Raw genomic sequence first — 22,078 nt, 5'->3', positions numbered from 1 at the left:
AACAATAATCGAAGGAAATTCTATCTGCCATGGAGAGACTTATAATTTAATTTGGTGTGTATAATTTTATTTTAGTAGTGTTTTACATTTGACAATAAAAACAGTAATAGAAATATAATTTTAATATTAATAATATCTTATTATAATTATATAATATTAAGAATAGTATTATTAAAAAATATAATATTAAATATTAATAACATTAAATGTATTATAATATAATAGATAATAATAATTTAATGATAATATAATAAATTAATTATATGACAGATTATTTAAATCTTAATATCAAACATAAATGAATATTACACTTTATTAAATAGCACTCTTAATCAATCTTAAACCTAATTCCACCACTAATGCTAAACGTTAATATTATTGCAACCTCAAAATGACCACAATAAACCTAATCCCAATTAAAACTAATCTTTAATAATAACATAACAAAGTTTAATAATACAGTAATAATATTATTATTTAATATAATAATAATTTCTTAATACTATAATATTATAATTAATAAATATCATTATTCTTATCTTTACATTACTATTATTATATATTATATTATTATCATTATTCTTTATGGAAGGCATCTAACCATGCTACTTTCTGTGAAATTTGAACTGTCAAAACATTTCAAATCCCAATACAATTGTCAAAATAACACAACTGTAACTAAAATTTATTTACTAGTTTTATTATAGCCCTACCTACGGCATCACAAATGTATGGATGTATTAAGCATCCCCTAGGAAGTGCATGCATTAGGAAGAATGGCCGCATATGTCCGTGACCATTCTTGACCTTGTAACTTGTAAGATCTATTTCTATATGGCGAACTTTTCGCGAGATAAAAACGATTTCTAGGCTATATAATGTGGCCACAGCGCTGCGCTGAATAATTCATGTGGCATAGTTTGTTTAGGAATGTCAGGAACGCAAATGATTGGAGGCATGTTGATTCAAATGTTGTGGTTAAGCTTGGCTGTTTTATCCACGATAACTCCGATCGATGGAAATCCGAATGACAACAGTTCCTATTCTTGTAATGTCTTGCCTTTAGTGGATGGAACGTTTTCTGTTGTGAAAGCTCGTATGCTAGCACAGAATGATGCTTTCAATAAGAGGGACGTGGAGGGCCTACTCGCTTTCAGAGATGGCATTACATCAGATCCCATGCACTCTCTCTCCACCTGGGTTTCTACCAATGCAGAAAATTACATGTGCTCGTGGAACAGTGTATTCTGCAGAAAGAATTCCAACAGAGTTGTGGCCGTGATTCTCCCTCACATGGGACTCGAAGGTACCATTTCTCCTTTTATAGGAGCCCTCTCCTTGCTGCACATTTTCAATCTCACTAATAACTCTTTCACGGGAAAGATTCCACTTGAGCTCGGCCAACTGAAAGCCTTAAGTATTATAGACCTTAGTTATAATGGACTGGAAGGTTTCATCCCCAAATCTCTCTCGAATTGTAGCCACCTTCGGTGGATTAAACTTTCCAACAACAAATTGAATGGGAGCATACCTGCAGAATATGGTGGTCTGAGCAAGTTAGAGCATCTCGGCTTGTCCTATAATAATCTGACTGGAAGCATTCCAAATTCTCTGAGCAACTGCACCTCTCTCCTTGGATTGAGCATTGGCTACAACAATCTCACGGGTTCAATTCCTCCCGTTTTGGGTTAGATAAGAGGTCTGTCGTATCTCTACTTTGAAGGCAACTTGCTGACTGGTAAAATCCCCCTTCCTCTCAGTAATTGCTCTGAGTTGTGGTATATTGCATTTTCTCGCAACATCTTGACTGGAGGCATTCCCTCTGAACTGGATAGGCTGGACAAGTTACAGAGACTTTACCTGCAGGATAACAAGATCGTGTCGCAAATTCCACCATCTCTAGGTAATTGTTCTTCACTTGTAGTGTTGTTTCTGTTTAATAACGTGCTGTCTGGCCCCATACCTCCTGAGCTAGGAAAGTTGAAAGAGCTTGGCCAAATATCATTGTTTTACACCATAAATCTCACTGGCCATATTCCACTAGAATTTGGAAACTGTAGTAATCTTGAATGGCTTGATATTTCAGGAAATCAAATCAAGGGACCAGTCCCCATGAGTTTGTCGAAGCTTTCTCTAACAAGCACCCTTTCTTTGTCTAACAGTCTTTTTGAAGGTAGCTTACCATATGCACTCTTCAATATGACCCAGTTGACCTATTTAGATCTTAAGGAAAATAAATTCATCGGATCCGTTCCAGAGGAGATAGGAAATCTGAAAAAGCTCGTCGTTTTGAGACTGAGTATAAATCAATTAACAGGTAACCTACCCCAAGGAATATACAATTTAACCAATCTTGAACAACTGTACCTTGATACAAATAATTTCAATGGGGAGATTTCACTGGCCATGGGAGAGATGCAAGTTTTGGAAACGCTGTATATCCATGATAACAATCTTACGGGACCTATACCTCAAAGCATTGGCCAGCTCAAGAATCTTTATGAGCTTGCCTTCTACAGCAATAAATTTTCTGGTGGTATTCCTCAAAGCATTGATGGGTTGATTTCACTACAGATATTAGATTTATCTGATAATCAGCTAACAGGAGAAATTCCGCAATCCTTAGGGAAGTGCAATCATCTCACTGATCTGATACTGTCCAAAAACCATTTTTCTGGTATAATTCCAGCAACGCTGGGTAACTGCGCAGCCCTAAAGAGGCTAAAGCTGTCCAATAATGCATTCCACGGAGATCTGGAAATTGAATTTTCTTCTTCCATGGAAGTATTGTCTGCTCATTCTAACAATTTTTCTGGGACCCTGCCTGCATCATTGGACAACTGTAGACAGCTTAAGCTTCTTGATTTCAGCAAGAATAGATTGACAGGTGAAATTCCTTCAGACTTGCTTGCAAATTGTCTAGAACTGAGAGTTATAAGCCTTGGCTCGAATCAACTCAAGGGGAATATTCCTCTTTGGATCAGCAATCTCAGCAGATTGCAAGTGTTGGACTTATCGAACAACAAATTTTCTGGAAAAATTCCTTCTGCTCTGGAGGACGTGCTGGGATTTAAAAACCCTCAAAGTTCATAAGTGAATGGCACTACACTCTATGAGGATCTACCAATAACAATGAAAGGAAACGTGTATTCACTAGTATATGTGCTGGCAACAAACACCATACTTGATCTGTCAAACAACAATTTAAGTGGGGAAATACCAGCAGACATTGGGAATCTATCTCAGATGAGGTTGTTAGATCTAAGTGGAAATCATCTGGATGGTGGGATACCGGCATCTCTAGGGGATATATCAAGCTTGGAGCAGTTGGACTTGTCCCGAAATAATTTGAGTGGACATATACCCGAAGAATTGTCTAAATTGTACCTCCTGAGCTATTTCAATGTATCATTTAACAGTCTGTGTGGGAGAATACCAGGAGGACCGCAGTTTGCAACTTTTGACCCAATATATTACCGGGGAAACCCACCTTGTTTGTGCGGTTACCCTTTTCCAAAGTGCAAAACGTGACATTGGTTCCACTACCACCATTACGTTCTGCGAGTCAGTCAGTGTGGACCAGAATAGATGACCAGTTATCTCATTGTTTACTCTTGGATTTGGTGCAACAATTTCACTCATAAGATGGTGGGGTTCACTACGGCGTTTCATTAAAGCCTTCAAAATCAGAGATTTTTATGGTTCCCAGACATGTAGCTGTAGTATGAACTACAGCCCTCGTTTGACATTTCACTCATCCACATCAACGTCTGGTTAGTTGCTCTATCTATTTTTCATTTTCAAATTGTTTACGCTTCTTCTCATTTCTTGAAAGACATAGCATACGAATTTTTTGTTTATGTTAATGCATCTGCCTGAATGTAACCGACAACAATCCTTGTGGTAACGCAGTTGATAACAGTGGACGAAGATGAGGCATTGGATTCAGTGGAATATGTATGTAGCAGCTCTGTGGAATGGAATGGAAGGTGAGCTGATCGGAGGGACCTCAGAGCACCACTATTATATTTTCTGCACAAGGGTACTCTGATCTGTGTTAAGTTTTATTATAGGGACAAGCGTATTATGATATATTGTTTTATTTTATCAGAATATATATAGTGATATGTTTTAAATTTTATTTTATTGTAAAGACTATATATATGTGTATGTATATGAAAGTTTTATGAAAAATTTTAAATTATCATTATTTTTTTTTTAAGATTGGTTACCTTTCATATAGTGGACAATTTGATTTTCCACTATTTAATAGTTATTAAATTAATAATTAGAATTTGGACAAAAAAACATGAAATAGAATAAAATGTGGATTTATCATTTTTAAATTTTCATGAACCTATAATAAACGTTAAAAAATTACTGTCATTAAGAAATATTTTTTGAATATTATAAATTTAGAGGTAATATTTCTAGAATGATTATCTAAAATATTGATTAAAGTAAACTACATAATCTATTTAAAGTTCTTCTACTATTTAATCTATTAATAAATATAAATTAATATGTGCAAATTATGATCTACTTTGCATCTATTTATTTTTAAATTATTTTTCATAACATTGGTAATAACCCATTTCATTATACTTGTTTTTCCATTGTTAGTAAACAGTGTGTCATATTTGCATGGATTTTTTAGATTTTGTTATTGACAACAAAATTAGTATAAAAGTATGTTAAGAAATATAAATTATAAATAAGAGTGGAATAGACACTTGTAAAGATATTTGTACTTCTTCTTTGTTAATATTTGAATATCCATCCTTTATATCAATTAGATATTGAAATTTTATTTTTATAATATTAATTAGAAGTGCGCATATTCTTCTAATAGCATAGTCATAGTCATCTATGCTATTGTATGTCATTTTTCTATTGATGATTGTTATGAGTTTACTCATTCAAATAAAAAATCTATTATTGTAAGCAATTGTTTGATAGTAATGCTTTGTATAAAATTATACTCTTGAAAAATATAGAATATTAAGTCACTAGTACTTTATCGATTCAACATAATAAAACAATCACAATCATTCATAATAATAGTTAGTTTTGAGAGAACCTTACAAAATTCATATTTAAATTTTCAATGTTAAATTACTTTATCTTCATATTTATGTACAATCTACTAGTTATTTTTAGGTGATTTTTATTTCAACATGTTTATATAATTTACATTAGCACAAAGAACTTCATATGTTATACTGATTTTATTTGGTTTATTTTGTTATAATACATTGATATCTCATTTAAATATTTTCTATATTTACAATTATTGAGATCCTCAACTACAATTGATTATAGATTTTTAAGTTTTGATCTGTAAGGATCATAATAAAAAATTTTGAGTATAGAATTGAATTAGTATATTCTAGATGTAATTAAACAATGTTAATTGTTTTTTGGACATTTATTGTTGTCTAGTTTGTGTACATTATTCTATTCTTTTAATGATTTTAATTCTTAGCTACACAAAAGTTTCCTATGTTAAAGTGCACACTACTAAATTATATGTATTATTTACATCAAATAATAATATGGAATTTTTGTGATGGAGTAGAGAAAAAGAAAAGATTTCTCTATTAATAAAAAGTGAGAAAATAACATTGATTTATTGGAAATGAAAGATTGGAACCTCGGAATGTAAATTGGAATACACTATCATGAGAAGAGAAATATACTTTTATTGCATTACTAGATTAGAGTAAATAAGAGGGTTTTATTATTTAAGTGATTCAATATATATAGCTCGAACCCTTTACATAGCAGCCATCAAGTAGAGAAGAGGGGTCTCACGAGTAGTGGCATAGCCAAACACTAAGGACCAAACACAACAAAACAACTAGCAACTAGAAAAAATAATTTAGGACTAGGAAATGACCAGAGAGGATTATAGAAGTCAATTACTAATTTCCTATAAGATTAGGGCCCTATCGCAAACTACCATACTTGATTGAGAATATTTAGATATTCTAGAAAAGATAGCCCCTTGAAGTAAGAAATATCCTTAGACTGGGTAGTATCTATGGAGACAATGACATGTCCTTTTTTAGTAGATCTAGCTTTAGAACTAGTAAAATCCTCCTCTAGCACAAAGCTCTTATGATTACCATGTTTACTTTCCATATATTTTTATAAAACCTATATGAGACCACCATCTTATTGATCATCTCTATCCTGAAGGTGATAATTGTTAGCAAATTGGAGGAATTGATTATGCATTGCATTGATGTTTGTCATTGATGGCAACACAATTTTTTTTGGTTATTTACTGGTTTCCGGTAGGTTCCAGTAGAGTGGTTTGATTATGATATTGATCCGATATGCTTTGATATGCTTAAGTTTGTGGAATTGGTTTGGATCTATCATTCATGCTATTTAGATGTGTATCCCAATTAGTTGGTTTGGGATTTGATGACTCATGAGCTATCATTTTCTCTAGTAAGCCTTTTGGTCACCAGTAAGGATTTTACCGACAAAATTTTGTTGAAGATATTTTGATGCATGTGACAAGTGGTGTTGGTGTGGCTTCTAAATGGATTTCAGGATGTTGTTAGTTTTTGTGTTCATGTTTATGTTGATCGGTGGTGTTGGTTTTGGTTTATGGTGACTTATTTTGGGTCCAGCCTTATTCTGCTAGGTTATGGATCAGTTTATGTAACGTGCTGGTGGATGATCCCAATGTGTTACCATTTGGATTATGTTGTCTCAGTCTTAGGCTGACCTAGATGATCAATGGATTGCACGTTTATGTTATGAATTTATTGTATTATCTTTTAAGTGGTCGACCTAATTATTTAGGTCCCGGGTTGGTATAAATATGATGTAAGATCTCTTTGTAGATCATGGTTATGGGTTATGGGATATGCGATTATCTATGTTCGAATAAGGTTTTAATCATATGAAAAGGTTTTGGTTGATCATAAGTACTCAAATTGGGTTGGTGAAAGAGGCTCATGACCTCTGGTACTAAGCTTAACCAGAACTGTACTCAGGCATAGGAGATGCTATCTTTGCAGTTCACTGTTCTTTCCGGATTATAGTCTGGATTTATTTTGTAATCAATGAGACTCCTTTTGTGATGAGGAGTGTGCTCTAGGCCCCTCTTTTTGTAATCGCATACTTACTGAAGAAGTATTATCTGACTCTAGGTAGGCTTTCCACCATTGTTTTTCCCTTTACTGAGTTTTCCATGTACAAATCTCAGTGTTATCTTAAGTGGATGGTTGGTAAATGTTCCGTAGCTTATATTTGTGCTTAACTATTATATCTACTATTTTGGTATTTGGTTTATGTACTCTGGTAATAAGGTTTTAATGCTTAAAATTCTATAATATGTTGACAATTGATTCACCCCCACCTCTCAGATGTCCACTGTTTATCTGAGTTGTCAAACAATTGGTATCAAAGTCTCATCCTCTCTGCAGAAGTTTAACCGCTTGAGGAAGATCCTATGGCGTCTAATAGTTTAAGTTCATCAAGTTCATCTACAACTATTTTTCACAGAGAAATTCCTAGGCTTGATGGAACAAATTATATATTATGGAAGATACATATGGAGACTGATCTGAGATGTCTTGGCAAGGAGATTTGGGAGATCACTAATAAAGGATATACTCCTCATAATCCAAAATTTGGCAATCCTCTTCCGGTACGCTTGGATAAGAACATTGAAAATGATTGTAGAGCTAGAGAAGCCATTTTGTGTGCACTTTCTGATCAACAAGCTATTAGACTAACTGACTAATCACCTGCAAAGGCTATATGGAATAAATTGGAGACTCTTAATGAAGGTCACTCTACTATTAAAATTGCTAAACTTGATGGTTATCGGGTGATATATGAGAACATGAAGATGGAAGAAGATGAAAGGATTATTGCTTTTATGGAGAGACTTAATGAAATTATCATGGGAATTCAGTGTTGTGGTGGATCTGTGACCGAAGATGAAATAGTTTATAAATTATTGAGATCTTTACCGCCAGCTTACAAGATGAAGGATACAACAATTAATGAGTTGAGAACAATGGCAAACACCTCTGTAAATAGGGATACCTTGGTTGGGAAGTTATCTTCTTTTCAGCTTGAGGAATTTGATCCTTCTGGAGTTGCAAAATCTGAACATTATTTTCATGCATCTACATCACCAACCCGCAATAGTGATTGGAAACCCTTATATGCTAAGGAATTGGAGGAAATGAAGAAAGAAGATGAAGAGTTTGAACAACTTGAAGCCCTATTTGCTAGAAGAGTACCTAAAGGTTCAACATGAAGTAAGTATCAAGGAAAATAACCTTTTAAATGTTTTGTATGTAATAAGATAGGTCATTTTGCATCTAGATGTCTTGAAAGGAATTCAAGATTTCAGGAAATACCTAGAAGATCTTTCAGGCCTAACCATGATTATCACAAGCATAAGTACAGGAGGAAAAAAAGATAAATCATGCTACTATGCAGATCAGGAATGTGTGACTGATTCTGATGATGAACCGACACAAGATTTAGCTAGTGGATCAGGCAATGGAAAGGAATGGGCATTTTTGGCTATCAAGGAAGATGATCCTGTACCTAAAGAAAAGGCCCTTGCTGCTAAAGTTGAAGACAAGGATAAATGGGTAATAGATAGTGGATGTTCACATCATATGAATGGAGATAAAATAAAGTTTCTATCTTTGCAAGAATTTGATGGCAGTCTGGTTAGATTTGGAGATGAGAAAGCATGTGAGTATGTGCAGGATCATGGTGTGCCAAAACAGGCCCTTAAGTGGCAATGAAATTTCAAAAAATCAGAGTAACGCAACTTGACATGAAAATTTGAATAAGTTGTGAAAATTATTTTTAAAATATGTAAGAAGAGAATATATAGAAAATTGAATGTAGTTTCTAAGCTAATAGTTTTGTTTTGGAAAAAAAAAATCCTATTTGATGAAAATTTGAAATTTCAATGCAATGGTACTAAAATTTCAGGAAACAGATAAGAAGTAGACGTATGTCTGACCACTCTAATCACAATCAAATCATAATATTTTTTTATAATATTTGTAATATAAGTATTAGACTCATGTCCGGATGTGAGACATATTTTATTTTTATTTTCTATAAAGTAAATAATTATTTATGAATTTTTTACTACAGTTGTTTCAGAAATTCAAAAACTCCTACATCTGACCACCTTAACTTGATCAAAACCTTATGAAATTTAATTTCTTTTAATTTTTCCCTATATTAGATGAAGCATATGATGTGATGCATGTTTCGTATTCAAAAAATGTTATACCATTTGAAAGTTATGAGTGTTTTTCAATCAGTCTATCAATCAAGACTATTGTCAGAATTCAATTAGAAAATAAATAAATATTATTTATTAAAATCAAAATAAGACAAGCCTTATATTGTTCGAAAGCTGAGAACATCCTTAAAAATGATTTTCATTTTATCAATTTTGGCTACAAGAAAAGTCGCCAGCCACCAGTGTAAAGTCTGGAAAATAGAGGAATACTAAAAACAATTGATTGTCCATGCTTGTCACTTCCAAGCCAAATCCCAAAGCATTCCTGAGCCGAATTTTGAAATTTGAAATTTTTACAACACAAATAAGATATCTGATTTTAAAAAGTAAATTCACAAACTAAATTTGCACATAATTAATCTAATGTTTATTAATATATTAATATATAATATTTTAATATATTAATTTATAAATAAATTAGTATATGATATTATGGAGAGGGAGAGGGAGACGGGGGAGTGGGGGGAGAGAGAGAGATTAGGAGAGAGAGAGAGAGAGAGAGAGGGGCGGGGCGGGGAAGGGAGAGAGAGATAAAGAGATTAGTAGAGAGAGAGAGAGAGAGAAAGAGGGAGAGGGAGAGAGAGAGATTAGGGGAGAGGGGGAGAGAGAGATTAAGACACCAAATTGTGACATTATCGGTCATATGGTGTCCTATGACCCATAAAGACCAAATATGGTATCTTAAGGGGTCATATGTTGTCCTAAGGGGTCGTAGGACACCATATGACTAGTATGGACACCATAGAACCCCTTATGACTCCATATGGTGTCGATAGGGGTCATATGGTGTCCTAAGGGGTCGTAGGACATAATATGACCCCTTAGGACACCATAGGACACATAACGACCCAATATGGTGTCATAACGGGTTGTATGGTGTCCTAAGGGGTCATAAGGGTTCATGGGACACCATATGACCCCTAAGGAGAACATACGAGCCCTTATGAAACCATATGGTGTTGTTAGGGGTCATATGTTGTCCATAGAGGTCATATGGTGTCCTAAGACACCATATGACCCCTTAAGACACAAAATTGTGTCGTTATGGGTCATATGGTGTCCTAAGGGGTCGTATGACACAATATGACTCCTTAGGACACCATAGGACCCAAAGCGACCCAATATGGTGTCATAAGGGGTCATATTCTTTCCTAAGGGATCATATGATGTTTTAAAGGGGTCATATGGCACAATATGACCCATAATGACCAAATATGGTGTCTTAAGGGGTCATATGGTGTCCTAAGGGGTTGTAGGGCACCATATGACCCCTATAGACACCATAAGACCCCTTATGACACCATATGGTGTCGTTAGGGATCATATGGTGTCCTAAGGGGTCGTAGGACATAATATGACCCCTTAGGATACCATAGGACCCATAACAACCTAATATGGTGTCATAATGGGTCGTATAGTGTCCTAAGGGGTCATGAGGATTCATGGCACACCATATGAGCCCTAAGGACAACATACGACCCCTTATGACACCATATGGTGTCGTTAGGGGTCATATGGTTTCCATAGAAGTCATATGGTGTCCTAGGACACTATATGACCCCTTAAGACACCAAATTGTGTCGTTGTGGGTCATATTTTGTCCTAAGGGTTTGTAGGACACAATATGACCCCTTAGGACACTATAGGACCCAAAGCAACCTAATATGGTGTCATAAGGGGTCATATTGTGTCCGAAGGGGTCATATGATGTCTTAAAGGGGTCATATGAAACAATATTACCCATTAGGACACAATATGACCCATAACGACTCTATATGGTGTTTTAAGCGGTCATATGGTGTCTTAAGGGGTTCTAGGACACCATATGACCCCTATCGACACCATAAGACCCATAACAATCCCATATGGTGTCTTAAGGGGTCATATGGTGTCCTAAGGGGTCGTAGGACACCATATGACCCCTATGGACACCATAGGACCCCTTATGACACCATATTGTGTCGTTAGGGGTCATATGGTGTCCAAAGGGGTCGTAGGACATAATATGACCTGTTAGGACACCATAGGATCCATAACGACCTAATATGGTGTCATAATGGGTTGTATGGTGTCCTAAGGGGTCATAATGGTTCATGGGACACCATATGACCCCTAAGGACAATATACGACCCCTAATGACACCATATGGTGTTTTTAGGGTTCATATGGTGCACATAGGTGTCATATTGTGTACTAGGACACCATTTTACCCCTTAAGACACCAAATTGTGTCATTATGGGTCATATGGTGTCGTAAGGGGTCCTAGGACACAATATGGCCTGTTAGGACACAATAGGACCCAAAATGACCCAATATGGTGTCATAAGGGTTCATATTGTGTCTTAAGGGGCATATGATATCTTAAAGGGGTCATATGACATAGTATATACCATTAGGACACAATATGACCCATAAAGACCCAATATAATGTCTTAAAGGGTCATATGGTGTCTTAAGGGGCCTTAAGACACCATATGAGCCCTATGGACACCATAAGACCCATAACAACCCAATATGGTGTCTTAAGGGGTCATATGGTGTCCTAAGGGGTTGTAGGACACCATAGGACCCCTTATGACACCATATGGTGTCGTTAGGGGTAATATGGTGTCCTAAGAGGTCGTAGGACATAATATGACCCCTTAAGACACCATAGGACCCATAATGACCTAATATGGTGTCCTAAGGGGTAATGAGGGTTCATGGGACACCATATGACCCCTAAGGAAAACATACGACCCCTTATGACACCATATGGTATCGTTAGGGGTCATATGGTGTCCATAGGTGTCATATGGTTTCCTAGGACACCATATGGCACCTTAAGACACCAAATTGTGTTGTTATGGGTCATATGGTGTCCTAAGGGGTTGTAGGACACAATATGACCGCCTAGGATACCATAAGACCCAAAGTGACCCAATATGGTGTCATAAGGGGCCATATTGTGTCCTAAGGGGTCATATTATGTCTTAAAGGGGTCATATGACACAATATGATCAACAAGTTATCAGACTAACTGACTAATCAACTGCAAAGGCTATATGGGATAAATTGGAGACACTGAATGAAGGTTACCCTATAGTTAAAATTGCTAAACTTGATTGTTATCGGGTGATATAAAAGAACATGAAGATGGAAGAAGATGAAAGGATTACTGCTTTTATGGAGAGACTTAATGAAATTATCCTTGGAATTTAGTGTTGTGGTGGATCTGTGAGTGAAGATGAAATAGTTTCTAAATTATTGAAATCTTTACCACCATCTTACAAGATGAAGGATAGAACAATTAATGAGTTGAGAACAATGGTGAACAACTCTGTAAATAGGGATACCTTGGTTGGGAAGTTATCTTCTTTTCAGCTTGAGGAATTTGATCCTTCTAGAGTTGCAAAATTTGAACATTATTTTCATGTATCTACATCACCTACCAATAACAGTGATTGGAAACCCTTATATGCTAAGGAACTAGATGAAATGAAGAAAGAAGATTAAGAGTTTGAACAACTCGAAGCCCTATTTGCTAAAAGAGTACCTAAAGGTTCAACACAAAGTAAGTATCAAGGAAAATAACCTTTGAATTTTTTGTATGTAATAAGATAGGTCATTTTGCATCTAGATGTCCTGAAAGGAATTCAAGATTTGAGGAAATACCTAGAAGATCTTTTAGGCCTAACCATGATTATGATAAGCATGAGTACAGGAGTAAAAAAAGACAAATCATGCTACTATGTGGATCAGGAAGGTGTGACTGATTCTGATGATGAACCGACACAAGATTTAGCTAGGATCAGGTAATGGAAAGGAATGGGCATTTTTGGCTATCAAGGAAGATGATCTTGTACCTAAAGAAAAGGCCCTTGTTGCTAAAGTTGAAGACAAGGATAAATGGGTAATAGATAGTGGATGTCAACATCATATGAATGGAGATAAAATAAAGTTTCTATCTTTGCAATAATTTGATGGTAGTCTGGTTAGATTTGGAGACGAGAAAGCATGCGACTATGTGCAGGATCATGGTGTGCCAAAACAAGCCCTTAAGTGGCAATGAAATTTCAGAAAATCAGAGTTATGCAACTTGACAAGAAAATTTGAATAAGTTGTGAACATTATTTGTAAAATATGTAAGAAGAGAATATATATAAAATTGAATGTCATTTCTAAGCTACTAGTTTTGTTTTGGAAAAAAAAATCCTATTTGATGAAATTTTGAAATTTCAATGCAGTGGTACTAAAATTTTAGGAAACAGAAAAGAATTAGATGTATGTTTGACCACTCTAATCACAATAAAATCATAATATTTTTTTATAATAATTATAATAAAAGTATTATACTCGTGTTTGGATGTGACAGATATTTTCACTCCAACTTTTTAGAAATTCAGAACTCCTACGTCTGACCACCTTAACTTAATCAAAACCTTATGAAATTTTTATTTTTTTAATTTTTCCCTATATTAGATGAAGAATACAATGTGATGCATGTTTCGTATTCAAAAAATGTTATATCGTTTGAAAGTTATGAGTGTTTTTCAATCAGTCTAACAATCAGGACTATTGTCAGAATTCAATTAGAAAATAAATAATTATTATTTACCAAAGTCAGAATAAGACAAGCCTTATATTGTTGGAAAGCTGAGAATGTCCTTATAAAACCTTTTTCATTTTATCAATTTTGGCTATAAGAAAAGTCGTCAGCCAATAGTGTAAAGTCTGGAAAATCAAGGAATACTAAAAACAGTTGACTTTCCAGGCTTGTCACTTCCAAGCCAAATCTCAAAGCATTTGCGAGCCAAATTTTGAAATTTGAAATTTTTACAACACAAATCGGATATCCGATTTTAAGAAGTAAATTCACTAACTAAATTTGCACATAATTAATCTAATGTTTATTAATATATTAATATATTAATTTATAAATAAATTAGTATAAGGTATTAGGGAGAGGGAGAGAGAGAGAGAGAGAGAGAGAGAGGGAGAGAGAGAGATTAGGGGAGAGGGGAAGAGAGAGATTGAGAAACCGAATTGTGTCATTATGGGTCATATGGTGTCCTATGACCCATTAGAACACAATTTGACCCATAAAGACCAAATATGGTATCTTAAGGGGTCATATGGTGTCCTAAGAGGTCGAAGGACACCATCGGACCCCTTATGACACCATATGGTGTCATTAGGGGTCATATGGTGTCCTAGGTGGTCGTAGGACATAATATGACCCCTTAGGACACCATAGGACCCATAACGACCCAATATGGTGTCATAAGGGTTCATGGGACACCACATGACCCGTAAGGACAACATACGACCCCTTATGACACCATACGGTGTTGTTAGGGGTCATATGTTGTCCATAGAGGTCAAAGGGTGTCCTAGGATACCATATGACCCCTTAAGACACCAAATTGTGTCGTTATGGGTCATATGGTGCCCTAAGGGGTTGTAGGACATGATATAACACCTTAGGACACCATAGGACCCAAAGCGACCCAATATGGTGTCATAAGGGGTCATATGATGTGTTTAAGGAGTCATATGACATAATATGACTCATAACAACCAAATATGGTGTCTTAAGGGGTCATGTGGTGTCCTAACGGGTCATAGGACACCATATGACCCCTATGGACACCATAAGAGACCTTATGACACCATATGGTTTTGTTCGGGATCATATGGTGTCCTAAGGGGTCGTAGGACATAATATGACCCCTTAGGACACCATAGGATCCATAATGACCCAATATGGTGTCATAACGGGTCGTATGGTGTCCTAAGGTGCACAAGGATACTTGGGACACCATGTGACACCTAAGGACAACATACGACCCCTTATGACACCATATGGTGTCGTTAGGGGTCATATGGTGTCGTTAGAGGTCATATGGTGTCCTAGCACACCATATGACCCCTTAAGACACCAAATTGTGTTGTTATGGGTCATTTTTTGTCCTAAGGGTTCACAGGACACAATATGACCCCTAGGACACCATAGAACCTAAAGAAACCCAATATGGTGTCATAAGGGGTCATAATGTGTCCTAAGAGGTCATATGATGTCTTAAAGGGGTCATATGACACAATATGACTGATTAGGACACAATATGACCCATAACGACCCTATATTGTGTCTTAAGGGGTCATATGGTGTCTTAAGGGGTCTTAGGACACCATATGACCCCTATGGACACCATAAGACCCATAACAATCCAATATGGTGTCTTACAAGGTGATATGGTGTCCTAAGGGATCGTAGGACACCATATGACCCCTATGGACACCATAGGACCCCTTATGACCCCATATGGTGTTGCTAGGGGTCATATGGTGTCCAAAGTGGTTGTAGGACATAATATGACCCCTTAGGACACCATATGACCCATAACGACCCAATATGGTGTCATAACGGGTCGTATGGTGTCCTAAGGGGTCATAAGGGTTCATGGGACACCATATGACCCCTAAAGACAATATACCACCCCTAATGACACCATATCATGTGAGTAGGGGTCATATGGTGTCCTAGGACACCATTTTACCCCTTAAGACACAAAATTTTGTTGTTATGGGTCATATGGTGTCCTAAGAGGTTGTAGGAGACAACATGACCCCTTAGGACACAATAGGAGCCAAATTGACCCAATATAGTGTCATAAGGGGTCATATTGTGTCCTAAGGGGAATATGATATCTTAAAGGGGTCATATGATACAATATGAACCATTAGAACACCATATGACCCATAATGACCCAATATGATGTCTTAAAGGGTAATATGGTGTCTTAAGGTGTCCTAGGACACCATATGACCCCTATGGACACCATAAGAGCCATAACGACCCAATATCGTGTCTTAAGGGGTCATATGGTGTCCTAAGGGGTCATAGGACACCATATGACCCCTATGGACACCATAGGACCCGTTGTGACACCATATGGTGTCGTTTACGGGTCATATGGTGTCCTAAGGGGTTGTAGGACATAATATGACCCCTTAGGACACCATAGGACCCATAATGACCCAATATGGTGTCATAATGGGTCGTATGGTGTCCTATGGGGTAATGAGGGTTCATTGGACACCATATGACCACTAAGGACAATATACGACCCCTTATGACACCATATAGTGTCGTTAGAGGTCATATGGTGTCCATAGGTGTCATATGGTGTCCTAGGACACCATATGGCCCCTTAAGACACCAAATTGTGTTGTTATGGGTCATACGGTGTAATAAGGGGTTGTAGGACACAATATGACCCCTTAGGATATCATAAGACCCAAAGCAACCCAATATGGTGTCATAAGGGGTCATATTGTGTCCTAAGGGGTCATGTGATGTCGTAAAGGGGTCATACGACACAATATGACCCATTAGGACACAATATGACCCATAATGACCCAATATGGTGTCTTAAGGGGTCATATGTTGTCTTAAGGGGTCCTAGGACACCATATGACCCCTATGGACACCATAACGACCCAATATGATGTCTTAAGGAGTCATATGGTGTCCTAAGCAGTCATAGGACACCATATGATCCCTATGGACACTATACGACCCCTTATGACACTATATCATGCCGTTAGGGGTCATATGGTGTCTTAAGGGGTCGTAGGACATAACATGACCCCTTAAGGTGCCATAGGACCCATAACAACCCAATATGGTGTCATAATGGGTCGTATGGTATCCTAAGAGGTCATAAGGGTTCATAAGACACCATATGATGCCTAAGGACAACAAACAACTCCTTAAGACACCATATGGTGTCGTTAGGGGTCATATGGTGTCCATAGAGGTCATATGGTATCCCAGGACACCATATGACCCCTTAAGGCACCAAATTGTGTCGTTATGGGTCATATGGTGTCCTAAGCGGTTGTAGGACACAATATGACCCCATAGCACACCATAGGACCCAAAGGGACCTAATTTTGTGTCATAAGGGATCATATTGTGTCCTAAGGGTTCATATGATATCTTAAAGGGGTCATATGACACAATATGACCCATAACGACCCAATATGGTGTCTTAAGGTGTCATATGGTGTCCTAAGGGATTGTAGGACACCATATGACCCATATGGACACCATAGGATGCCATATGACACCATATGGTGTCCTAAGGGGTCATAGGACATAATATGACCCCTTATGGCACCATAAGAACCATAACCACCCAATATGGTGTCATAATAGATTGTATCGTGTCCTAATGGGTCATAAGGGTTCATGGGACACTATATGACCCCTAAGGACAACAAAGGACCCCTTATGTCACCATATGGTGTCGTTAGGGGTCATATGGTTTCCATAGGGGTCATATGGTATCCTGAGACACCATATGACCCCTTAAAATGGAAAATTGTGTCGTTATGGATCATATGGTGTCCTAAGGGGTCGTAGGACATAATATGACACCTTATGACACCATAGGACCCACAACAACCAAATATGGTGTCATAAGGGGTCATACTGTGTCCTAAGGGGTCATATGATGTCTTAAAGGGGTCATATGACACAATCTCTCCCCTAATCTATCTCTCTCCCCTAATCTCTCTCTCTCTCCCTCTCCTCCTCTCTCTCTCTCCCCTAACCTCTCTCACCCTCCCCCAATCTCTCTCTCTCTCTCTCTCTCTCTCTCTCTCGCCCTCCCTCTTCCTCTTCCTCTGCCCTAATCTCTCTCTCTCCCTCTCCTCTCTCTCTCTATCCCTCTCCCCTAATCTCTCTCTCTCTCTCCACCTCCTCCCCCTTCTCTCTCTCTCTCTCTCTCTCTCTCTCTCTCTCTAAAATATGAATTATAAATTTGAGTATCCGACTTTAGCAGATATCCGATTTCTACCATTGCCATTAATGTGGCAACAGTAAAAAAAAAGGCAGCAACAGGAAAACATTTTGGGACCACAAATTTATACATTAAAATCGGATATCCTATTTTTGTAAATAAAAAAGAGCCTTGTGGACCATTTTGTGGATTCCAATGGCCCACAATCTACATATTCTATTTTTTGTTGATGATCACGTGTTTTTAGACAGTTTGAGACAAATTTGTGCTTTTGGGAGATTCTTAAAGTCAAATCTTACATTGTCAATCATTTAGGAGCATCTGTGTGGAGGTAAATGGGGAGTAGTAGTCGTCGGAAGTCTAAACACAAAAGAAAACTTTCAAATGATCAAATTGAAGTGTATAGAGAAAGAGATAGAGAATGTCATAGGAGGAGAAGACAAGGTATGTTAAATATTGCTAATGTTACTTCAAGTGAAGAGGAAATTGAATTTCAAGGAAGTGAAGACCCTCTCATGGATGAAAGACAAATTCCAAATCTAAGACCTTCAAGAACCCCAAAATGGTTATTTGAAATTGATGAGAACATTATTGCGAATCTTGAAGGCAAGAGGTCAACAAGAACCGTTCGGTTGTGGGATACACAATTTTTTGACCAAAATTTTAGCAATAAGATATTGATCGAGCAATGCCAACTCTTTGTTCGATTGCTAAAGATGACAAAGATGAGACCATTGCTAAACAAATTGAAGATTCATATGAACAAGAAGATGGAGAGAAATTCTATTATTGCAAAAAATATATTTGACACTCTCAAATATATTGGAAAGAATACCAAAGAAAGAGATAAGAGAGCCGCTCTAAGAGTGATTACAACCTCCTTAGTAAGCCATCAATTGAGGAAGGCTCGTCAAATGAGACAAACTTGTGTTGATTTTAACATAAACTATAAAACTTTGGATAGAGAACTTGCACGAAGACAAAGACTTGACAATCCACTTCAACAAGATACATGGGCTTTTGGTGGGAGGCTTCCACGTGTTGATAGAAAGTTGACTGACAATGTGAAGGAGGAGATTCAACAATTTTGGCACTCTAATTCTAGAGTGTCACCCAATGTAAAGGATGTTTTGAAATTAAAAATCGACAACCGAGACCACACACTGCATCCCAAACATTTGTTGGAATCAATGCAAACAATGTTGTACAAATTTTTTTGTGAAGTAAATCCAACTTTGCAAATATCACAAAGTGCCTTTGAATCTCTGAAACCATTTTATTGTGTTCCTCTTAAGATTCGCAATACTTGTTGCAAGTACCATGTGGAGTTTTCAATGTACCATGAGATTTTATGTCATATTCATTCTACGATGCATACTAATGAGGTGTTGCAGGAGTGTGGTGCAATGCTATTTCTGAGATCATCAAGAGACTTTCAAGATCTATTTTATGCCCTACAGATGATGGCTGCTATTTCTATAGAAATGATTGTTTGAATGATAAGTGCTCAGAATGTGGTGTGTTGTCAAAGTTTGTTTCATGTTTTCACGAGGGCAGAGAACACAAGTTTGGAAAGAATTATGTTGATAAAAAAAGATATGAGACAGTGAAATATACTTTGAAGAGTGGAGGTGAAGATTCTAGATGCGAATTAGTCTCAAGAGAAGTGAGAATTGCTGATTTTATTTTGGATTTTAAGGAAAATCTTTTCTACAAGTATGCAAGGCACACCCATAAGTCTCAGTGGTTGGATCAACAATTTAGGATGTGTAAGAACTCTTTCCCGATTGGCACTATTGTATCGGTGGTTGATTTTGTAGAGAACTATACATTGCAACTATAGAATGAGGTACAATCTCAGTACTACAATTCAGTCTAGATTGCTATTTTTATTCACATTACATATAGACATGCTTCTGATAGTATAGAAGAGGAGAGGAAGATAATCAAGGAGTATCATTTTTATATGAGTGATGATAGATCACACTCCTCCGAGTATGTGCAACATTCTTTCGAGAATTTTTTTGAGTTCTTGCATGAGAAACATATTGCAATTGATCGACATATAATATGGTCAGATAACTGTACGAGTCAATTCAAGAATGCCCGTATGTTTTATTGGTTGAGTAGAATGCATGTAGAGAGGTGTATACCTCATATTTGGTATTTTTTTGAGGAAGGGCATGGGAAGGGGGAGCATGATGGAGCATGTGCATTTTTTAAGAGAGCTCTAGTGAAGGAGCAATTGAGGATTTCAGGTGCAAATTTCTCTGATGCATGTTCTATTGTTGATTGGTGTAGTTCAACATTGTCATATGGAGGTACTCTTGATTCAACAGTGACCAGATTCTTTTGGTTGGTTGAGGAGGGCACAGTGGGAGATAGATTGGATTGTCAAACAATTAAAGATTCTTCAAAGATGCATTCATTTCTCAGCTCAGATGCAAGTACATTGACCAGTTGGACATGAGCATTGGCTTGTTTTTGTCAGAGTTGTGTTCGGTGTGATTGGGATCAGTATGAGTCAAGTGAGTGGGTTGATACATGGGTTCCCCAATATCTAACTCCTTTATCTCAAACAATATCCTTGTCAAACTATGACATGGAAAGTTTACTTGAGTATGACCGTCTATCAGATCTTGTACATCCAGGACATGTTTTTACAGTTGATGCACCATAAGGGAATGAAGAGAGATCAAAATATTGTTTGGAATGATGTGTAAAAGGAAAACAAAAGCTAACGCAACCAATAACAGATGATGACAGGTTCACATATCCTACAGGTTTAGTTGTTGTTGTGGGAACTTGGTTGCGAACATACATGATTAGAAACAATGGCATACCTGCATTTGAAGACTATGATAGACACAAAAACATTATAATGTATTCACACCTTATTATAGCTACAAATGTCAAGTTGTTCAAGCATCAAGAAAAACTGAAGACCAAAGAGCTATGGACAGTGACTATTATTGATCATGAAGTAATATTGGATACTCTTAAGAAAAGAGATGACCCTTTAGGCACACTTGAGTAGTAGGTCTTTAATGGTGCCTTATTTTTTTATCATGCATTTCATTTCAAACAATGATCATTAAACCTTAATGTTCAAGTTTATTATGTGTATATTAAGGATGTGTTCAAAATGTAGGTCGATTGATGAATGTTTTTTTTTGGCAACACGGTTTTTGCATGCACATAGCGGGTACACTCGATATAATTGGAAGGGAGGTATTATTGCAACATGACTTATTATCATGCATTTGATGAGATTTATAATTTTTGTTATTAGAGAACACTATTTGACAATTTTTGATGATATAATTATCGCAAAACCTTTATGCTCATACAAGTCTTTTTTGATGATATACAACAGTATCACATTATGATTTTTGCATCAACATAGTACATTTTGTTTATATAATTAGAAGGGACGTATTTTTGTGGTATATAATCCCACCTTTTCATTTATTATCATGCATTTAAGTTGAAGTGATTATCATAAAGCCTTTATGTTCATCCATGCATTTTATGTGTAGACTAACAATTCTTAAAAAATCCAGGTTCATGCTAGATCATTCATCGTTGACAAGACCCTGTCTCGGTGATGCTACATATTCCTTTGTGCATTAATGAGATAAAATTTTGTGCATAAACATTAAGTCAAGTGAATGTATTGCTATTTAGAAATGACCATATCTACCATCGTCTGCAACCATGCAGAAAAATGCAGTGAGAAGGGCTAAAATCAACATGTGTCTTTCTTCAAAGTTATGCTTGTATACTTTGCAAAGAAACTGATAAGTTTCATAATTATAAAATCTTGTATCTCTTAAAAATATTTAAAATGATCTATTTATAATTTGAGAAACTAATTTGTATTAAGTGATAATTATTTTCTTGTAGCACATTCATTCCACATAAAAAGGTTACTTATTTTGGTCTTCATTTATATGCAGGTATTGTTGTACATAAGCTTTT

At 36.4% G+C, this 22,078-nt stretch overlaps 1 protein-coding gene across 1 annotated transcript; it reads left to right on the top strand.

The window, feature by feature from the left end:
• Window positions 1-930: 930 nt before the first annotated feature.
• LOC131062342 (LRR receptor-like serine/threonine-protein kinase RGI5) lies at window positions 931-3,093 on the top strand. The gene is made up of 2 exons (XM_059210288.1): window positions 931-1,687; window positions 1,814-3,093. The coding sequence occupies exons 1-2, from the start codon at window positions 931-933 to the stop codon at window positions 3,091-3,093; spliced, it is 2,037 nt and encodes a 678-aa protein (XP_059066271.1).
• Window positions 3,094-22,078: the final 18,985 nt, after the last annotated feature.

The sequence above is a fragment of the Cryptomeria japonica genome, chromosome 8 (assembly GCF_030272615.1).
Source record: "Cryptomeria japonica chromosome 8, Sugi_1.0, whole genome shotgun sequence".
Lineage (NCBI taxonomy): Eukaryota > Viridiplantae > Streptophyta > Pinopsida > Cupressales > Cupressaceae > Cryptomeria > Cryptomeria japonica.
Note: the sequence above shows the minus strand (reverse complement) of the source record. Positions and strands in the feature narration are given on the sequence as shown.